General features: G+C 40.1%; 1 protein-coding gene across 2 annotated transcripts in view; it reads right to left on the minus strand.

Moving 5' to 3' along the window:
• Positions 1–21,350, minus strand: part of BLOC1S5 (biogenesis of lysosomal organelles complex 1 subunit 5) — a 54,361-nt gene extending 33,011 nt beyond the window's left edge. For both annotated transcript variants that reach the window (XM_028122934.2, XM_028122933.2), the window contains exons 1-2: positions 21,209–21,350; positions 14,817–14,899 (exon numbers count right to left, since the gene is read on the minus strand). In XM_028122934.2, coding sequence (XP_027978735.1) covers positions 14,817–14,899; positions 21,209–21,323 — 198 coding nt within the window. In that variant the 5' untranslated portion in view covers positions 21,324–21,350. The remainder of the gene's footprint in view (positions 1–14,816; positions 14,900–21,208) is intronic.
• Between the last annotated feature and the right edge of the window lie 1,087 nt (positions 21,351–22,437).

A 22,437-nucleotide genomic window follows, 5' to 3' on the forward strand; every position in this document is an offset into this window, starting at 1 on the left:
ACCCATAACCCCAGTCTAATCTTAAGAAAAACATCAGACAAACCCAGATTGGGGGACATTCTATAGGCTACTGGCCAGTATTCAAGACTGTAAAGGTCATGAAAAACAAAGAAAGAAAGATAACTGTCACAGGCCAAAGAAGACTAGAAAGACAGACAAGTACGTGCAGTGTGGTACCCTGGACTAGGTCCCAAAACAAAAAGAGGACCGTGATGGAAAAACTGGTGAAACCGAAATAAAGTCTGGTATTTCATCAATAGTAATGTATCAATGTTTTACCCATTATATAAGACAATAGGGAGAGAAACTGAGTGAGGGGTACACGAGATCTATTTATACTACCTTAGCAACTTTACTGTCAGTCTAAAATTAATACAAAATAAAAAGTTTATTTAAAAAAGAAGGGTAGTAAACTTGATTGTAGGGAAATAAGTTAGTTGTATTGCTGAGGTTTTTATTTTGTTCTGAGCCATTCTTATGGAGCAGCTATGGCCAGATTTTTACTACACTGTTTTTAGATTTTTACTAAAATTTTTTCCATAGAATCTTTCTCAAAGAATCAAAAGCGAATACTGTACTTATTGCCAATCAACAATTCTCAACTCCTGGCTTATTTTGTTCCCTCTGTAACACTGCATACATTCTCCTGCCCACAATCCTAGATTCTTTTGAAGCAAATCCCAAACAGCACATCATTTCAACTGTAAATATTTCAACATCTTTAAAAGACACTCTTCTTAAAAAAAAATACAGTAAGACCACTTCTCTGTCCCCTTCTCTCCTCACACACTCTCTCACACACGTACATGTGCGCTCAATAATAATTCTTTAATACTATTAAATAACAAGGCAGTATTCCCATTTCCTCAAATGTCCTATTAATGTTCTTTTTTATCCCCATTTAAACAAAAATTGAACTAAAACTTATATATTGCAACCGGTTAATACGTTTCTTAAATCTTTTTTAATCTATAGATTTCCCCTCCATCACTTTTTTCTTTGCAATTTGTTGAAAAAAAGTGAGTCATCTGTTCTGCAGTTTCCCACAGTCTGTTATTTGGCTGAATGAATCCCCGTGGTGTAATCTAACATATCCCTTTGTCTGTTCTCTTTCCTGTAAATTAGCAGTTAGAACTAGAGGCTTGATCAGATTCAGGGTTTTGTTTTTTTGTTTGCAAGAATATTTCAGAGGTGGGCTGTGTACTTTCAGCAGGATGTTGGTAGCATTCCGTCTTTGTTTATCAGCAGGAATACCTCTGTAAAGAGAAATTTCCCCTCAACTATTTGGTTACTCTGAGGAATGCTTACATGTGAAAGGCAAAATAAAAACTTGATTATTTCCTCTTATTTAACAGATTTAAAAATAATGATTTGGTTCCCTAGTATTCTCTAAAGGTTTCTGTTTGTTTCTACGCATTCCTATGACTCACAGAATTAACATATTTGAAGTTTTCAAAAGCCATTACAGTATTTTTCCTTACTGGTGTTCAAACTGTCCTATCTTTGTCCAGTGGGAGCCCAGTCAAGTCGGCTCTGCAATGCTTTAGACAGAATTCTATGTTCTTTAGTAGCCTCTTTGCTTTCTGATATAACTGGGTGCACCAGGCTCACTTCGTACATTTCTGGACTCAGACTTGGAATCAGCAGGTCTCTAAACACCATTTTTTTTTTAAAGATTTTATTTATTTATTTGAGAGAGAGAGAATGAGAGAGAGAGCATGAAAGGCGGGAGGGTCAGAGGGAGCAGCAGACTCTCTGCCGAGCAGAGAGCCCGATGTGGGACTTGATCCAGGGACTCCAGGATCATGACCTGAGCCGAAGGCAGTCAATTAATCCATTGAGCCACCCAGGCGCCCCAAAGATTTTATTTATTTATTTATTTGACAGAGAGAGAGACAGCAAGAGAGGGAACACAAGCAGGGGGAGTGGGAGAGGGAGAAGCAGGCTTCCCGCTGAGCAGAGAGCCCAGAACCCTGGGACCATGACCTGAGCCAAAGGCAGATGCTTAATGACTGAGCCACCCAGGCGCTCTAAACACCATTAATATTTAGAAATGGTATTTGAGAATGATCACTAGGGGTGTTCACTGCTACTGGGTCAGTCATTATTTCTAGGCCTTTCAGGGGATAAGGCTACAAAATAGGTTATATGCTTTTTAAAAGACACATTTTAAGTTCATATTAAACAAATTAAGAATAAGGTTTTTAATTACTGTTCTTACCCATTTCTTTGCAGTTCTCAAAACACCAACAGAACTACTCATTTGCTTTATCACCACTTCACTCAAATGACAATGACACTAGCATCAACAAAATGATTACTGAAAACAGCTTAAGGGTTTGTTTGCTTGTTGTTGTTGCTACGGCTGTTCTGAAGGCATATTCCGCTAGGAATGTACAAACTGCCCTGTTTTAAAGTTACTTGGAACAGTTTCTCTCTGCATGGCAATGCCACCATCCAGAAACACACGTTTGCTTTTTTTTTACATTTTACTTGATTTTTAGGGATTGTTCCTTAAAACTTAATTTTTTATGTAAAATATTTACATGCCTCCAAAATTACATTTATAAAAAATATATATACATTCCAAACAGTCTAGCTTCTATCCATGTCCTTTGCATTGTATTCCTTCCTAACTCTCTCTTTAGGTAATTATTTTAAAAACTTTATCCTACCACTGTCTTAAGTATAAGGATATACATCCACATACATACGTGAATGTATACACACACACACACACACAGGCACATATAAATGTGGATGTGGATGTATTTGATGTGAAAATGTTGGGGTTCGGAGTGAATGGTCAAGAAAGAATTCTTGAGGTGTCTCCAGTGCAAAAGGGTGGTTTTATTAAAGCCGGGAGACAGGACCCGTGGGCAGGAAATGCTGCACTGGGGTTGTGAGGGTTGACTGATTATATACTTTTAAGTTGGGAGGAGGTCAGGGAGAGCATAAGCCTCTAAGGAATTTGAGATCAGGCGCATTCAGGGTGATATGGCCATAGACATCTTCCTCTAAGGAATTTGGAAGCAAGGTTTCCAGGACCTTGAGGGGCTAGCTGTTATGAGGAAAAGGTGATTTACTACTATGTAGTAAACCCTTAGTCATAAGACCCTTCAAATGTTTATCAGGGGGCCACATGTTTGGAGGATGATTGCTAACGTACAAAGAGATATGGGGGTAGAGAAAAGGAAGTTTCCAAAGGAATTTTTTAAATGTTAAAGGAGACTTACGGGATCCTGGAGTTTGGGCTAATATTAAGCTAAGGCTGCCTTTTGCCCTTAGCAAAGTATTAACATGGAGGCAGTTGAGTTCCGAGAAGAAGGTCACTCTGCCTGTCTCAAAGATTTGTCAATGGGCTGCAAGTTGTAAGGAAATTTAATTTTTTCCCTTTTGCCTTTGTTCTCCCCATTATATTTATTCATATGTATGTGTAAGTATATATATATTTTTCCAATTCCTTCCTTCTTAAATGGAAACATGATATACAGATATTCTTATTTCACTTTATGAGGGACTCATAAACGCACACACATAATGTATGTAACATTTTCAGGTGTGGTCATGTGGTCTATTTGTTCTCCCTCTTTTCGTATCTTTTTCAGTATTGAGAAGAATTTGGTGTTTTTGTTCTCATGGTTATATTTATATTAATACTTTATATAATACCCTTGGTCTCCACTTTTTTGGTTACTGTCTACTGGTTCCCTACTATAAGCAATATTAGTATGAGGATCATCGCCTTCTCTAGCTTTCTCACTCCTTCAGGATCCTATGTGAAACAGTACCCTTTTACTCCCAGTTAATATTTATAAGGCAATAAGAGCCTGGCGATATTCTCCTCATATACACTTCCCTCAGCCTCCACCTTTCAGTAGACCGAGTCTGCATGGTCAGAAAGCAGTCACTGCATGTTACACTCTCTCCCTTAACAACTGCCATTCAGTCTTAGTTCTGTAAGTAAATGGATATTTAATGCTTACCAACTCTTGTTAGGTAGAAGTCTTGCCAATCATTTTCGTCATCTGAAACTCACTCTGTGGATTATATAATTGGTTCCTCAGGAAAGGCTCATTTGAACAATATTTGCAGAGTCCTGCATGACCCAACAACAGTGGATTATATAGCTGCGGGTCAGCTAGACATAAAATCCCTGGCTGTTCAAATCCATTGTCTTCTGGCATAAGACAGATAAGTCTGTTAACAATCAGGTTTTCTGGGCGCCTGGGTGGCTCAGTCGGTCAAGCGGCTGCCTTCGGCTCAGGTCACGATCCTGGGATCGAGCCCCACGTCAGGTTCCCTGCTCAGTGGAGAGCCTGCTTCTCCCTCTCCCTCTGCCTGCTGCTCTGCCTATTTGTGCTATTTCTGTCAAATAAATAAAATCTTAAAAAAAAAAAAATCAGGTTTTCTTCCCCTAATAAAAGATACCCATTTTGTCTATATGCCCAAAGAAAAAAATTTTTTTTCTATAAAATCCAATAGATTAAAAAATTTCTCAGTGTAGGCTCTTCTGGGTTAATTTTCCCTGACAGTAGTGTGCCCTTCCATAAAATTTCGCTAGTACTTTTTTTCAGGAAAGTTTTCTTGAATTTTAGTTCTCACATTTGTTCTATTACACTGCTTTGGCTTTCTTCTCTAAGGGCTGATTATCAGGCATATACTGTATTGCATCTTCTGTATTTACTATCAATAACTACTCCTTTCTCTTGAATTCTTTTTATCTCTTTCACTCTTTTAAATTTCACATAAGGGCTATCCATTGTGTTTATTCACTCTTGTGTTCCTTCTAGTTTAGTTTTCATTCCTGAAATAATTTTTAAAATTCCTTTTTCCTGAAATTTTCACCTTAGCTTTTATTTTTTCCATTTCTGTTTTAGCCAATCAATTTTGAGTTTTTCTGATTCTGATTTATACCCTTTTTTTCCTCACTTCTAATAATTTTCTTATGCTTCCCAAGCTCATTTTAAATATTAGGTTACAGTTCTTATCTTTTTTTGTGGTCATACTTACACTCATTGCCTTAAAGGACATTATTGTTATGGGATTTGACTCCTGCTTACTTTTAATTAGTTTTCCTCTATTTTTACAAGGGAGAGGTGGTCAGGACGGTCTTTCTAACTTCAAAGTTCTAGAACGCCCTTTTCCTGCTATTTCACAAAGTATTCAATCTCCTTTAGTTTCTCTAAGGTGAAGGGCCTTGTTCTAGAAGGGTGTTTTGGTTTGTGAGTTTCAAACTCACGGGTGGCTTCAGCCCTCTAGACTTTTCTGTGGTCTGCTACCACTCACTCAGAAATTAGAGCCTGTGAAGTCCCCTCTGAAGGTTCTGCTTTCTCCTTAGAATGGCCCTTCAAGCATTCCTGATGGTAATTTTGAGGTTTTCTAGCATTCAAGACTTCACAAGACCCTCGGCCATTCTTCCATGTCTTCCTCCAGTTTCTGATTCCATAGAAGACTTTTTTGGTGATTTGGTCATTTGGTATCTGGGGGATACCTTGTCCCCTGGTTTCATTACAGATGTTGCCTGGTTTTGCTATTCTAGTTGCTCTATCTCTGTAGCCAGAAGGAAGTGAAAAAACAAACCAACTATGTCATAGCTGCTGTCACCTTCCCCCCACGGCACTGGAATCTGAATGAATCAAGACTATTCCTTATGGTACATTTTTTCTTTATCAAGATGCAAAGGAGTGGTCTGTCAATTCAAATACAAAGACAATGAAGAACAGAAAGGGGAGTTCTGCAGTTCTATTCAAAGTATAGGTCTTACTCTAGGGTCCATGGATGGGCTTTGGGATTCCAGAATGCCCCTGAAATTGTACTCAAATTGAATATATATATGTCCTTTACACATTTTCCTGGGAGAAAAAAATTCTCCAAGGAGACTATGACCTACTAAAGTTAAGAAACACTATCAAAGTTGAAATAAAATATAAAGTTAAGAATCCCTATCAAAACACCAATAGCGTATTTCAGAAATAGAACAAATAATACTGAAATGTGCATGGAACCACAAAAGACCCGGAATAGCCAAAGCAGTCTTGAGAAAGAAAAACAAAGCTGGAGGTATCATAATTTCAGGTTTCAAGATATACTACAAAGTTGTAGTAATCAAAACAGTATGGTACTGGTACAAAAATACATACATAGATCAATGGAACAGAATAAAGAGCCCAGAAATAAACCCATGCTTATATGCTCAATTAAGCTATGACAAAAGAGGCAAGAATATGCAATGACAAAAAGACAGTCTTCAATAAATGGTGCTGGGAAAACTGGAGAGACACATGCAAAAGAGTAAAACTGGACCACTTTCTGACACTGTACACAAAAATAAACTCAAAATGGACTGAAGACCTAAATGTGAAACCTGAAACCATAAAAATCCTAGCAGAAAACATAGGTAGTGATCTCTTTAATATTGGCCTTAGGCAAAAGCAACAAAAGCAAAAATAAGCTATGGGACTACACCAAAGTAAAAAGCTTCTGCACAGCAAAGGAAACTTATCAACAAAACGAAAAGACAGCCTACTGAATGGGAGAAGATATTTGCAAATGCTATGTCTGATAAGGGGTTAATATCCAAAATACATAAAGAACTTAGAAAATTCAACACCAAAAACAAATAATCCAATTAAAACATGGGCAGAGGACCTAAATAGCCTTTTTTTTTCAGAAAACATACAGACGGCCAATAAACATATGAAAAGATGCTCAACATCACTCATCATCAGGGAAATGCAAATCAAAACCACAATGAGATATCACCTCACACCTGTCAGAATGGCTAGAATCAAGAAACACCAAGAGTTGGCAAGGACGTGTAAAAAAGGAAACCTTGTGTACTGTTGGTGGAAATGCAAACTGGTACAACCGCTGTGGAAAACAGTATGGAGGTTCCTGAAAAACTTAAAAATAGAAATAACATATAATTCAGTAATTCCACTACTGGACATTCACCCCAAGAAAATGAAAACACTATTTCTGAAAAGATACAGGCACCCTTATGTTTACTGCAGTGTTATTTATAATAGTTAAGATACAGAAGTAACAGAAGTGTCCATTATAGATGAATAGATACAGAAGATATGAAATGTACACACACACACACACACGCTGGAAATATTACTCAGCCATAAAAAAAGGGATGAGATCTTGGCATCTGCAACAACATGGATGAACCTTGCAGGTACTATGCTAAATGAAATAAGTCAGACAGAAAAAGACAGGGGCACCTGGGTGGTTCAGTTGGTTTAGCATCTGACTCTTGATTTCGGCTCAGGTCATGATCTCAGGGTCGTGAGACTGAGCCCCGCATGGGGCTCCGTGCTCACTGAGGAGACTGCTTGAGGATTCTCTCCTTCTCCCTCTGCCCCTCCCCGCCACCAAATCAGTCAATCAAATAAAAGGACAAATACCATATGATTTCACTTATATGTAGAATCTAAAAAAACCAAAACAAACAAAAAGGAGAAATAAACCCATAGAGACAGAAAACAGATGGTTGCCAGAGGCAAGCATGAGGGGGGATGGGCAAAATGAGTGAAGGGGTAACAAGTACAGGCTTTCACTCATGGAATGAGTAAGTCTCAAGGATAAAGGGCACAGCACAGGGAATATAGTCAATGGTATTTAAAGCACTGTATGGTGACAAATGGTAGCTGTACTTGTGGTGAGCATAGTACAACATATACACTTGTTGAATTATGATGTGTAGACCCGAAACTAATGTAACATGTGCCAAATATACTTCAATAAAAAAAAAATTAAAAAAGAACCACTTATTTAGAGGGTTATTTCTTCTATCAGGCAAACTGGTAGTCTTATATTGTAGAAAGGGAGTTTGTAGCCTCATTCATTTAAACAACAAATAGGCCCAATGATAGTGTTATATAAGACAGAATGTTAGAAACAGTCTCTGCCCTTAAACTTACCCGCTGGTATGTGCTTGTTTTTATGCTGATATTTTTGACCACGGTGCACTGTTGACACTTATTACAAAAGGAAGACTATAAATTAACATCCATTTATTTTTTTTAAAGATTTATTTATTTGAGAGGGAGACACAGCATGCAGGAGGAGCAGAGGGAGAGGGAGGAAGAGAGAAGCAGACTGCCCGCTGAGTGGGAAGCCCGATGTGGGGCTCAACTCCAGGACCCTGAGATCATGACCTCAGTTGAAACTAAGAGTTAGCTGTTTAACCAACTGAGCCACCCAGGCACCCCTCCATTTAAGAGTGTGTGTGTGTGTGTGTGTGTGTGTGTGTGTGTATTCTGGGGCATAAATTCTCAGAACAAAGCTTAGCACTAATGAAGCTTGGTTTCTGATGTGTAACACTCCATAAAATTACATATACAGTTAATTTTAAGTTAAATTTAATAACAAGTTGCTCATGTAATGTACTTAAAACAGTACCTGCCACTATGTGCTTAAAAATGCTACCAATGGGGACACCTGGGTGGCTCAAGTTGGTTAAGCGTTCAACTCTTGATTTCGGCTCAGGGTCTTGAGACTAAGCTCCCCGTCAGGCTCTGCACCAAGCGTAGAGCCTGCCTGAGATTCCCTCTCCCCTCTCTCCCTGTCCCTTCCCCCCACCCAACTTGCACTCACTCACTTCCTCTAAACAAACAAAAATGCTACCAATTATTAATAATATTAGTACAGTTACTAAAATATTTATATTTAAGATATAATTTGATACTATTAGAAAGGAAATGAGAGACCAATACCATAATTTAAAATTTTCTTTCAGTCACTAAACTGGTCAGTCCCACAGGATTTAAAACCGTATTGTGTGTGTGTGTGTGTATGTCTATCACATGCTATATGGGACAGACTTTATCCTGATACTTAATAATCTGACAGTTACTCTAATAATCTCCCATCCAAGTACTAACCAGGCCCGACTCTGCTTAGCTTCTGAGATCAGACGAGATCGGGTGTGTTCAGGGTGGTATGGCCGTAGACAGTTACTCTAATAATCTAACCAAAAATGAGAGATTAGGATGTCAAGCGAAATTCTAGTTTGTCCTGCCTTTTAAGGAATTTTCTCTTCATCAATTCAACCCACATTCAAATTCATGGACACAATCCCTTCCAACTCTGTAATTACTGCACTTATTTGAATCCCTTTTTTTGGGGGGGGGGCTCTACTTTTAATCGTCTCCATTTTTGTTTTTCCTACTGGCCAACATCCATTTTTCTTTCTTAGCTCAAACACCACCCCCTCCATGAAAATTTTCCTCCCAGCTCTGTGGGGAGTTGCTTCTGGAGTTGTTTCCTCTTGAGATCTCAAGTGCTTTGTGCTTATTTTATCATAATTCCACCATTAAAATTCACTGGTTCTATGTCTTTTTTCCCCTAGACTGTTACCTTCCTGGAGGTAGACTCTTTCTTATTTATTTTTATATGTCTCCTTGACATTAGTTCTGGATCCATTCTCCTTTCTTCCCATCAATCCCCAAATATTATCTGGAGCGGCAAATGTGCCTGTACAGAGAATGCTTGCTATTTTCCATCTGCCTTCTTTTTTGTTACATGAAATGCAGATGTCATGGGTAAAACTTCCAAAGCCACCTTGAAAGCATAAGGATAGGAGCAACACTCCAGGGAGGTAGAAGGCAAAGTTAGAAGAAAAAGCTAACTCCAGCCCTAGGCTCTGAGTATTGAGAGAAAAATAAATACTTGTTAAAAAGCCACTATTTTTGGGCGCCTGAGTGGCTCAGTTGGTTAAGCGACTGCCTTCGGCTCAGGTCATGATCCTGGAGTCCTCGGATCGAGTCCCGCATCAGGCTCCCTGCTCAGCAGGGAGTCTGCTTCTCCCTCGGACCCTCCCCCCTCTCATGCTCTCTCTCTATCTCATTCTCTCTCTCAAATAAATAAATAAATCTTAAAAAATTAAAAAAAAAAGCCACTATTTTTCGGATATCTGTTACTGGTAACTAAACACATTCCTTACTGATATACCTAGGTAATCAGTAACTATTCAATAAAGCATTCAAAGAATAAAATTTGCTAAAAATGAAATAAGCAACCAGAGAGGAAGAGGTGGTGGGATGGGCAAAGTGGGTGAAGGGGAGTGAGAGACACAAGCCTTCAGTTAATGAAATGAATAAACAGGTCATGGGGATAAAAGGTACAGCCCAGGGAATATAATTAATGGTATTGTAATAGCGTTGTATGGTGACAGACGGTAGCTACACCTGTGGGGAGCACAGCATAACGTATAGACTCGCTGAATTACTATGTTGTACACCTGAAATGAATGTTAACATTGTTCCAACTATGATTCAATAACAAAACCATCAAAAAAGAGACTTATGCAACTAAAAAAAAAAAAAAATGAAGTAAGAAACTTGTACAGGACCATAGACCCCAAAAGCACTCCAGAAAAGCTCACTAACTGTTCTACATGGTGAGGCCATGACATCTCCTCTGTGGCTAAAGAGATAATGGTCCCGCAGACACTGCCACACCCACAGACCCTACCGAACCGATGCTCACTGAAAGGGCCCTACTGGGATCTCTGTGCACTGGAATCAACGATATAAAGGATCTGCATAAAGTCAGGAGAAAGACAGTCAGCTGTCCAGAAATACTAACAAACACAAAAAGAGAGCTTAAATATAATAGAACTTCAATAATTTAAGTAATGCTGCCACCATGTGGCACTTACTCCTCTCTTCTAGAAATAAAATTTTATAAAGAAAAAGATGATTGTTCCCCTGTGCATTAACTTTGTGAAACATAAAAACTATAAACAACTTTAGTTTGAAATACTAGCCAGGTTTTCTTAGGGTGAACTACATTTAAATGCAGGAGAGATGAAAGTTCTAGGAAGTCCTAATAACCGCCTCACTGTTCCTCTCTGCCCAACCATGCCATCTGGGGACGAGAATCGGAGGATGTCGTTTGGACCAAGATACAAAAGAGCTGTAAATAATGCAGATACACATTCAAATCAAAAGCCTCTAAAATGCTTTCAGCTTTTTTCTTCTAATTTGAGGCAAAATGTCAGCACACGGTACAGAGAAAAGGTAGATGAACCTGATACACAAGAAGGTTTCCATGCTACTCTAAACCCTCAGGAAGACCAACTAGGGAGGTTACCATGTAAAAAGCCTGGATCAGGTATGTGGCAAGAAAAGGAGTGGGGGCGCCTGGGCGGCTCAGACGGTTGTGCATCCCACTCGTAGTTTCAGCTCAGGTCCTGAGATCAGCCCCCCATCAGGCCCCCGCAGACGGCACTGCGCTTAGCGCAGAGTCTGCCTGTCCCCCTCCCTCTGCTGCTCCCCCCACTCTCTGCTCACTTGCGCGCTCTCAAATTAAGAAAAAAAAATTCAAAGGAGTTATGTTACACTTAGTTGAAGATAACCACTTAAACTTAGCTGACAAGGTATTTTTGGGTCTTTCAGAGGCCAGTCCTTCATGACAATATGAGAATGCTTCATGGCTGGGTCTATGCCTGTCTTCACCAGGACAGCACTGGTTCCTGACATTATGTCCCACACAAAATAAGTGCTCGAGACACAAAATAAGCTTGTTTCTCTCACACCTGGTGTGATCATTTTATTCTCTAGTAAACATTTTTCTAATATAATGCTCCTGTCATTTGCTTAGCAAATCTCTATCTTCCCTAAAATGGAACCCAATCTCATTCACACTATTGCAAATTCTGAATTAAAACATTTTTATCTAACTGTACTTGCTACCATCTTTCTCTTAATAACAGTTAACAACATTCATCTAACACCTGTATGTCAGGGATTTTTTAAAATAACATACCATTTAATCCTCACAAAAGCTGTACAGTATATATTATTGCTCCCATTATTAAGTAGGCACCTTAAGCCTTAATAAAGCAGGTAATCATAGCTGATAAGGGGGGCAGGGTTTGAACCCAGAGATGTCAAGCTCCAAGGCCCGTGTTCTTTTTCCACTCAACATCGCCTCCCTTCCAAAAAGACTTGGAAGGCTTCACGATGTGGAGTGCAAGTAATTCCTCTCCTCTCAGACACAAGCCCATCTTCTCTTGCCAACTATCTTCTAACCCAGTTAAAAGAGGTATTGGCTTCTATAGGAAGTGAGCTCTTAAACATAAGATATTCAACCGCATAAATGTAACACTTCTTTCATCTGCCACTCAACACTCAGCTTCATTTGTATAGATGGCCCTTTCATAGAAACCATCGACATTATTTTTTTTAAAGATTTTATTTATTTATTTATTTGAGAGAGAGAGAATGAGGGATAGAGAGCATGAGAGGGAAGAGGGTCAGAGGGAGAAGCACACTCCCTGCTGAGCAGGGAGCCCGACGTGGGGCTCGATCCCGGGACTCCAGGATCATGACCTGAGCCGAAGGCAGACGCTTAACCAACTGAGCCACCCAGGTGCCCCCATCGACATTATTTAAAGAACACTGATGTAAGTACAATGACACATATTCTAGGGATATCTCAGCCACTAATTAGCAATGTGTAACTTTTCACACTTATGAAAAAGATGACTTATGACATCAGTAGACATCAGAAAACTCAAGTTTTAGTCAAGGCTCTGCTGCTTGTTCTTTTGAATCATATTAAGCACCTACAATGCATCAGACATTGGTTTAGGCATTTTTAAAATAGATTTATTTATTTATTTTAGAGAGAGTGTGTATGCGTGTGTGGGGGGGGACAGAGGCAGAGTGGGGGAGAGAGAGAATCCCAAGCAGACTCCCCACTGAGTGCAGAGCCTAACACAGGGCTCGATCTCACATCCCTGAGATCATGACCTGAGCCAAAATCAAGAGTCAGACACTTAACTGACTGAGCCACCCAGGTGCCCCTGGTTTAGGCATTTTTAATACAATGAAGAATAAGGCATTTTTATACAATGAAGAGTCCTGACTTTTATGGTACATCTATTCTAATGAAGGAAGACAGGCAATAAACAAATAAATAACAAGAAAAATATCAGGTAGTTACAAGAGCTTATGGTAGGCAAAATTCTAAGATGGCCCTTAAGACCCTCACCCCTAGTGTACACACACCTTCTCTCAGTTATTCAATCAAACCATTATCTAGGTGTTACTGTATATATATTCTACAGATTTATTAAGGTCCCAAATCAGCTGACTTTAAGAAAGGGAGACTATCTTCAGTGGCCCTGGCTTAATCAGGTGAGTCCTTTAGAGTCTAGGCTCTTCCTGGCAAGCATAAGAGGGAGGGACTCCACATGAGCGAGACTGACTTATGGTTTTGTTTTTGTTTTTCTGGTTTAAGTAATCTGTACACCCAACATGGGGCTAGAACTTAAAACCCTGAGATCAAGAGTCACATGCTCTACCAACTGAGCCAACCAGGTGCTCCCAATTTCTGGCTTTGAAGATGGAAGGGGCCACCTGCCAAGGAATGTGAATGGCCTCTAGGAATTCAGAGGGGCCCCTGGCTGACAGCAAATAAAGAAATGGGAACTTCACTGTACCATGGAAAAGAACTGGACTCTAAGCTTCAAATAAGAACAATGTCTGACCAACACCTTGATTTTAGCCTTGAGAGACTCTTAAACATAGAATCCAGCCATGCCATACCCAGACTTTATTCTCACTAAGGAATTGGTAATAATCTTCATATAGCATATTAAGGGAATCATCTCTGGATAATATTCTGTGGGTCCCAGATTATCTGTACCCCACCAAACAGTAATGATGATGAAGAGAGCTAACAGCTGCTTATTCCTAGATACCAGATCACATTCTAAGATATACAGACACATGCACTGTGTGCACATGCATACCTTCAATCTTTACAACCACGCTGTCAATTAGGTATTATGCAGATTTTAAGTAAGAGTCTGTTGAACCCAGAAATGGTATCTGATGCTACAGCTCTGTCCCTCATCTTGAGGGCTCTGTGCCACTGGCTTTCTGTAGTTTTAAAAAGGATTTATGAAAAGGTTCTTTCCTTTTGGCAGGTTTAGACTTCCTGTTTGGCTGGAGTCTTCTTTGAAAATAGCACCCCAACTTACACAGACTCATGAAATTTTTGTGTGCAACACCAAGTACCATCTATCTGACAGTAGCTCGGGCACTACTGTTTAAGGCACAATGAAGCGATTACACATGTGTAAAACACCAGGAATACGAAACAGGATGGCAGGCTGGTGCCTCAGTGTTGATGCAGCATGGCACGAAATGCTGGGTGGCAGACGGTAACACCAGCAAGGTAGGGGCCTAGAGAAGGATGCTTGGATTTCATCCTGTAGACAGCAAATATTATTTAAGGGTTTTAAAAAGTAAAGTAACATCAGAGCACTCTGGCAGCATGGTAAAGACTGGATTTGACTGGGGTGATGAAGCAGGCACACAAATTAGAAGGGATGGAGATTTATGAGTAATATCCAAAAGAAATGGTCACTGAAAGTGGGCATTAACCGGGTAAGAACAGTCAAGGATGAGTCTCCTATTTTAACCTGAGTACTTTGGGTGGGTGCTAATGCTCCAACTGAGAAAAAAATATAGAAAATGGATCTGGAAGACCTACACCTATCAGTCTTTAAAATCTTTTTTTCACTATACTCATTTTACTGATGAAGAAAACTGAGATCAACAGATATTAAATACTCCAGAGTAGGCACCAGCACTTGAGCCCAAGTCTCCTGCTGCCTAGTCTTAAGCTCCTTTCATGAATGGTAATGCCTCTTAATGAGTTTTACTTTGCCTATTTTATGAACACATGAATGGAAATCAGAGACTTTAAAACCAGAGAAGTCCCCTTCTGTATATTAACATACTAACAACTAGGGCAGTATTTTTACAAAATAAGTTTTAAATACTCACTTCAAATTCTTTCACAAAATAACGGGTTTCACCTTGAATAACTGGTCTGTGATCTAAAAGCCTTGAATGAATTTCTCCAAGGTCTATAAAGACAAAATGAAATTCAGAGTTAATCCACGCTGGGGGGCACAATCTCTAGTATCTCTAGTTTGTTTTACTCTTCCCAATTCTCATGAATAGATGTAGGTTAAATTCTAGTTTAGACTTGGACTGAGAGGAAATCTCATCCACTGCCAGTAAAACAATGTAAGTACTTCTGAGAGCAATTTGGCAATATCTGATAAAGCTCAAGACATGTATATCCAGCAATTTCATGCCTAGGTGTCCCAGAAAAACTCTTACACAAATGAAAGACATTTATAAATGTTTACTACAGCATGAGTGTAATGTCAAAAGAAGAAAAAAGGAAACAATCTAAATATACTTAGACAATGGAATACTATAAATCAGCAGGTAAAAATGAATACACTAGGGTTACATTTACTAACATGGATAAATCCCACAAATATAATGCTCAACAAAAAAGCAAGTTTCAGAAGGATAAAGCCATTTTATATAAACTTAAAAAATATGCAAAAGACACTTCCTGTTGGAACACATACCAAAAGCAATAAAACTAGAAAGAAATGCGTGAGAACAATAAACAGCAAAACCAAGACAGTGGTTAACTTTAAAGGGGAGGGAGAGCAATGCAATTACAGCAAGGTACCCAGTGGGCTTTGAATGTTTATTTATTAAGATGGGTGGTGAGAGTGCATTACAGGTCTCTGTACTTTTTTTTTTTTAAAAGACTTTATTTATTTGACAGAAAGAGACACAGCGAGAGAGGGAACACAATCAGGGGGAGTGGGAGAGGAAGCAGGCTTCCCGTGGAGCAGGGAGCCCGATGCGGGGCTCGATCCCAGGACCCTGGGATCACGACCTGAGCCGAAGGCAGACGCTTAACAACTCAGCCACCCAGGTGCCCCACAGGTCTCTGTACTTTTTGGTAGGTCTGAAAAAGTTAAAGTTAAGGGGAAAAGTTGTGAATTTTAAGCTGTTTTTGTTAAGTCATTCTATTCATACTACTTTGCAACAACTATATAGTTTAAGAGGTAAACCTCAAAACTCCTGGAGGAAATTAAATCTCCAAATAAGAACATGTACCATTCATGTTTATTTACTAGCATAATCTGTTCCTCTAATTTTTTTATTTTTGCAGACATGCAATGAGGCAATATTTCAATTCTCTATTTAAGGAGTTTTAAAGGATACATATTGGGACGTATGCTAAGTAAAAAAATATAAAAAGAAGTATTACTTCTGCTTAAGCTCTTCAGTGATTCATTACCCAGAACACTTCTGTAATTCTGTGAGAAAATTATAGTTCATTAAAAAAAAAAAGTTCTATTCTGAGTTAAGTTTGGGAAATAGATAAAATCAAGTTAGACAGGTTCCTTCACCTCAGATCTTCTGGGAGTCTGTAGTTTACTTATATGAACTATTAATGCCCAAGTGAGGGCTACAGTATGCAGACACGTGTGGACCTTATTTGATAAGAGAACCTATGTGGCAAAGAGTATCTGCTCACATTTCAGTAAACACCAGTGTCTCTGAAACACAACTGGCCAACAGGCTGAAGTTCAAGCCTCCTAGTAGCCCACCCACCCCCCACCCCCACAGTCCTCCATGTCTGGCTCCAGCCACCCTTCCCCCCATGTTGGCAATTCTGAAGTACTTGCAGTTCTCCAAAAACATCATGCTCCTCTCGTGTCCTTGTCATAGTTCATGCTCTGGAACTCTTCCCCAATCCCTGTTCTTCCTTCAAAACTGCTCAGACATCACACTTCCTTGAAATTTTCATTGATTCTATTCAGCTTCCTCCTAGGTTTCAAGGAGTGCCCCCACTTTATGCTCCCAAAGCACCAGGGGCAATTACTTCTACCATACTACTTACTATGTTGTCCTAAAATTGTATTTCTCTTCCAGGGAGTATCTCAGACACCAAATTATTTATATCATCCACAGAAGACATAGGAGTTAACATGTATTTTTCTATGTGATGGAGAAGCCATTAAGCCTTGTTGATTTGGAGAGCCTGATATAAGGAGAACTTATGTGACCTTCGGAGAGAGAATTCAATTCTGTTTAGAAGTGGATAATGATCACTTCTAAAACCCTGACTGTGCCCCAAAATTTAAGAGAGTGAAGATCTAGGGAGAAAATACACATGACCACAGAAATTAAGCCACTAACTAGTTTTGTTATAACATTATAACAACAAAGCAAGCACATTACAATGCAGGAGTCGCAAGGACTAAAATTCTCCAAGTCTGATGGTGTAAATATAAGTTACAGATTTTCATGAAAGTTCCACTCTAACCTTATTGCATGCAAAGCATTCTTTCGTTGTTTGATATAATCTTTTGCCCTCCAAAAATTCATACTCTAATGTGGGAGATGGACAAAAATCCCTTCACACAAAAGAGATGAGCACTTTAATGGAAGATCAATATGCTGCTCTGTGGCTATGAAACAAGGAGAAACAGTCAATTGTAGATCTCTCATTATCTAATAAGAGAAGTTTCTCCTCTGGCCCTGAATTTCCAGGCCTTTAATGTAATATCATATGGAACAATTTACTGCAATTTTTCTGATAACGTCCTTTGCATCACCAAACAGATGTTACTCTTCCTCACCACTTCTCAGATCCATTACCTCATTTTCATCCCTGCTTGTCTCACTAGGATAATTCGAACACAGTCATACCTCTCTGTAACCCACTCTACAGAGTTCTTGTCATTTGCAGTAGTAATGTTTATAAACTTGCCTCGAACACTGAACTAGCAAGTACTGAACTACTGTTCCTAGAGGAAATACAGGCTTAGCTTCCTTCTGCAGGCCTCTGATCTCATTTCTGTCACACCAAAATGCCATCTGTATTACACAGGCTTATCAACATCCTTGTAAAACATGCCAGTCTTAGCATTCCAAAATCTGCTCTTACAGCGTTAACAATTTCTCCTGTATTAACACTTACCAGTTATTTTTACCTGCATAACCTACTTCACCTGCAAGTCAAACATTTTTCACACTGTACCACCTATGAAAGTGTGGCCAGCCCTAGACCAGAAGGGTTTAACATTTTCCTGACCTTATCCAACCGACCATGAATTCCTTTGGCTTTCAGCTTCACAGCAATGCTGTCCACTACGCTCTCTAAATCATCTCAGGAATCCACAAATTTAGCTGCTTTCCCATCACTTCATCACACGCTATAAATGTTACTTTGGCACTTTCCAGACTGGCCTAACACACAAATTGGTGAATGCCCTTCCTTTTTCTAGATTGTTGACTAATTAACATTTACCTTGCACCAAACAGCACTCTAACTCATACCTGAAAGAAACTTCTCTAATACAGTATTTTCTCTGTAAGGCACACCACAGCTTTCTTGTGCTTAGGGAAAACTCAGCACTACACCTTGGGGATCTTTTTAAAAAGCAAAATCACCATCAAAAAGCACAAAAATGTGAAAAATATGGCACTAAATAAAAAGCAAAAAGGACACTTATGGTGTAAGAGCTAAAACAAAAAGCAGAGCATTGCCTTGTTCAGTCTCAACTACAAATGTGCATGTAGGGAGACTCAAATTTTTCTCTATTCTGTGCATGTGGGAATGACTATGAAAACACCATCAGTATTGATTTTGGAGTTACAAATTCATTTTAGCAATTAGACAAATTCACTAACACCCAACGCACAAGATGAGGATCCACAGTTATCTGCCTGAGTGCTTTATTTAAAATATGAATCTAACCACATGATTCTCATACTTACTGCTGGAGAGTTTCCTGCCATTCAAGAAAAAGTCCAATTCCCTAAAAAGGCGAGAAGTCTTCTATGGTCTGATTTCTACCAAACTCCACCTCTCTCAGAGTCGCACTGTAGCAATACATGTAGCTTCCCAAACATGCCATGCCTCCACACCTTTGCTCATGCTGTTCTAAACTAAGTCCAAAATAGCCTTGCCTTCTTTTATGAACTGCTAACACTTGACTCTTCAAGACTCAGATCAGACACTACAGTGTCCAGGAAGCCCTCCCTGTTTCCCAGTTCTTACTTCTTAACACCCAAACCATGGGCCAGAAACCCTTAAAGACCCAGGGCACAAGTCCTGAAATCATTTATTTATGTTTCCCTTTCACTAGACTCTGGCAATAAAATTCAACAATGATCTGTTCACAACCGATGGTCTTTAAATAAGAATGAACTAAAAATAGATTTTCAGAATGAAAAGAGTGAATGGTTCCATAAAAAAAAGTCAAGGAAATTCTGGACATATTTTTTAATTAAAACTCAATTTTCAATTAACTTGAAAAACTTTCCTTGAATTACCTTTAAAAAATAATATATGAAAATTAAAAAAAACCAAAACCTATGCATCAAGGGATACAATCAACAGGGTGAAAAGGCAACCCATGCAATGGAAGAAAATATATGCAAATCATCCATGAGCAAGGGGGTTAATATCCAGACTATATAGAGAACTACAACTCAACAACAAAAAACAACCTGATTAAAAAATGGGCAAAGGACTTGAATAGACATTTTTCCAAAGAAGATATACAAATGGTCAATAAGCACATAAAAAGATGCTCAACATCACTAATCATTAGGAAAATGCAAATTAAAACTACAAGACAGGACTTCATACCCATTAAAGAGGGCCACTGCCAAAGACACAAAATAACAAGTGTTGGTGAGGATGTGTAGAATTGGGAGCCCTTATGCACTGTGAGTGAGACTGTAAAAATAGTGCAGCCACTACAGAAGACTGTATGGTGACTGCTCAAAAAAAATAAAAATGGAATTATCATTTGATCCAGCAATTCCAGGTCTGGGTACACATACACTCAAAAGAACTGAAAGCAAGGACTCAAACAGATATTTGCATACCTATGGTCACAGCAGCATTACTCACAATAACCAAAAAGGTGGGAGCAACCCAAGGGTCCATCCAGAGAGGAATGGCTACATAAAATGTGGTCTATACATACAGTGGAATATTATTTAGCTTTTACAAGGAAGGAAATTCTGACACATGCTACCACATGGATAAACCTTGGGGACGTTATACACAGTGAAATAAGCCAGTCACAGAAGGGCAAATACTTTATGATTTCATGTGTATGAATTACCTAGAGTAGCCACATACAGATACAGAAAGTAGAACGGTGGTTGCTGGGGACTAGAGGGAGGGGGAGATGGGGAGTTGGTGTTTCACTGGTACAATGGGTTTCAGTTTGGGAGGATGAAAAGTTCTGGGGATGGATGGTGGTGATGGCTGCACAATAATGTGGAGGTACTAATGCCACTGAACTGTACACTTAGAAATGGTGAAGATAAATTTTATGTTACCTGTATTTCACGGCAATTAAAAACATTTTTAAGTAGCAGTTCACTTAGCACATATAAACATTTATACTTTAGCCCCGACACTCACGCACCACTCCCACACCCCTAATCAGATTTTTACAACCTGAAGTCTAGAAAAATAGCCAACCCACAGCCAGCTGTGCTGAGCGGTCTACAGTCCTGACAGGTAAGGTCAAAATGAAAGAGGCAGCAACCAAAGGACGTCATTCTCTTGGTAGTGAAGGACTCTGGCATCCTACGAGGGCTTCCACGCTGCAAGATGCTAGGACAGACAGGGTCAGCATAGGATTAAGAACGGATACGGACTGAGGATGAGAAATTCCGTACCTAACCGGCAAAGATCCTGCTACAGGAAAATAGGGTTGTTGCGAGCTTTGGGAGTCGAGTATTCAGGTTCTGTGAGAATCCGGGATGTACCCTTCTCAAAGTGCAAAGCAGGGAAGACAAATGGACATCTCTACACGTGTATGGCGCTTTCATGTTTTAAGACGCTTTCATATATGTTATCTCATTTATTCCTTGCATGACCCAGGAGCAGACAAGGGCAGAGTAGGTCAAGCAGACCACCCAAAGTCACCCAACTCCTAAGCGACCTACCGGGGGGCGCAGGCCCTACCCGACACCCAAGCTCCATGCCTCCCTAAGCGTTATAGGACCGTCGTGAGGCAGCGTCCAAAGCAGCTCCGCGCTCAAAGGTCCCCTGCAAGGGAAAGGGGAGAAGGGGTGGGGCCCAAGACGCACATCCGCGGCTTTTTTGAAAAAGTAAGAGGGACTGGGTTGGTTGGTTGTTACTGGGAGGCATCTGGCGTAGGAAACCAGGCGGGCTCTGGCCGCTACTCCCCCAACTTCCCACGAATGCGAGGCCGCGCGGGAGCTGGGAGGCGCCCTGGGGAGCGGCCCTGGGTCAGAGGGCGCCGCTTGGGAGGTGGAGTAGCGCCGGGCTCCACCACAGCGATAGCCCTACCACTCCGTACCCTTGATAATAAGATGCGCTGGCGAGCCCGCGGTCCCCAGCGAATCCTTCTTCTTGTCGCCGCCGCCCGGGGTGGCCTCACAACCCACAGGGGTCTCCGTCTCTCCGCCACTCATTGCGACCTGCTCCGCCCACCCGCCTCCGCGTTGCGCCTGCGCAGACCTGCGTTGCCCGCTTTCCGGGCGCGGGTTTAGGGCGTCATCAAAGGGCGTAGGGAAAGCTGAGTCTACCCAGCGGGCAATTGCGTTAGTGTAGCCAGAGATGGGGACTTCAAGAAGCAGATGCCGCCATGCTGGGTTAGGGCAAATGCGGCCGGAATTGGAACGTTGGTGTGAAATTCAGTCGTTTCTCCTTAAACTCGCTGGAATTTATTCTGGTTTAGAGAGGATGGGAGAGAGGAGATACAGTCGCAGAATAATATTAATAGTAGTAGAAGTATATTATCTCTGTTATTACCTACCACCAATATGTTATAAAGCATTTTGAGGGGCATTGCCGCGTTTAGTCATCATAGCAACTCAGGGAAACGGTTTTACCATTTCTTTCTAACAAATGAAACAGGGTTAAAGTAACTTGCCCAAATCACTTAGGCTCATTCGTGCCCATGTGAAGAAAAAACAAATTTGTTCTTGGTATTTGTATGTACAAAATTTCAACTGGTTGTTATATGGTCTAAGATAAAATACATGTAATTACGGAAGGGACCGGTTTGCTAGGCAGCTTTGAATTGTGGTCATGAAATGTCAACTTTGGAGCTGCATGTATCTAATTGCTGCGGTTTGTTAAACTCCATAAAGTTCATCTTGTAATCTCAACAAGTCTTCACGTTTGTTCAAAGTACAGACAATGTGCAGCTTTGCAATGGCTCCTTCACCTCCTATGTTCATCCAGTGGTTCTTTCTAAGAATCATCTAGTCTCCCCCTGTCTCTTTCTGTACAGCCCTTACCCTCCAGGGTATTGCAGTCTAGTGCTGAAGATGGAACATAAGCCAACGTTTAGAATATGAAGCCTATAAATGATAGCATTGAGGAAGGTACAGTACACATGTGGGACACCTGGGGGTGGGAGGTGGCCAGGAAAGACTTCCCAGAGGAGGCACCTATTTGTCCTCAGAACCGAAATGAAGAGAGGTTGATCAGGTTGGGTGAGAAGAAGATGGAAATTGGGGTTTTCTAGCGAAGGAAATAACAAGCCCAAAGGCAAAGAGGCATAAAATAGATGAATTAATA

The sequence above is a fragment of the Eumetopias jubatus genome, unplaced genomic scaffold (assembly GCF_037043125.1).
Source record: "Eumetopias jubatus isolate StellerSeaLion01/CBP00866 unplaced genomic scaffold, mEumJub1_p1.0 scaffold_6, whole genome shotgun sequence".
NCBI lineage: Eukaryota > Metazoa > Chordata > Mammalia > Carnivora > Otariidae > Eumetopias > Eumetopias jubatus.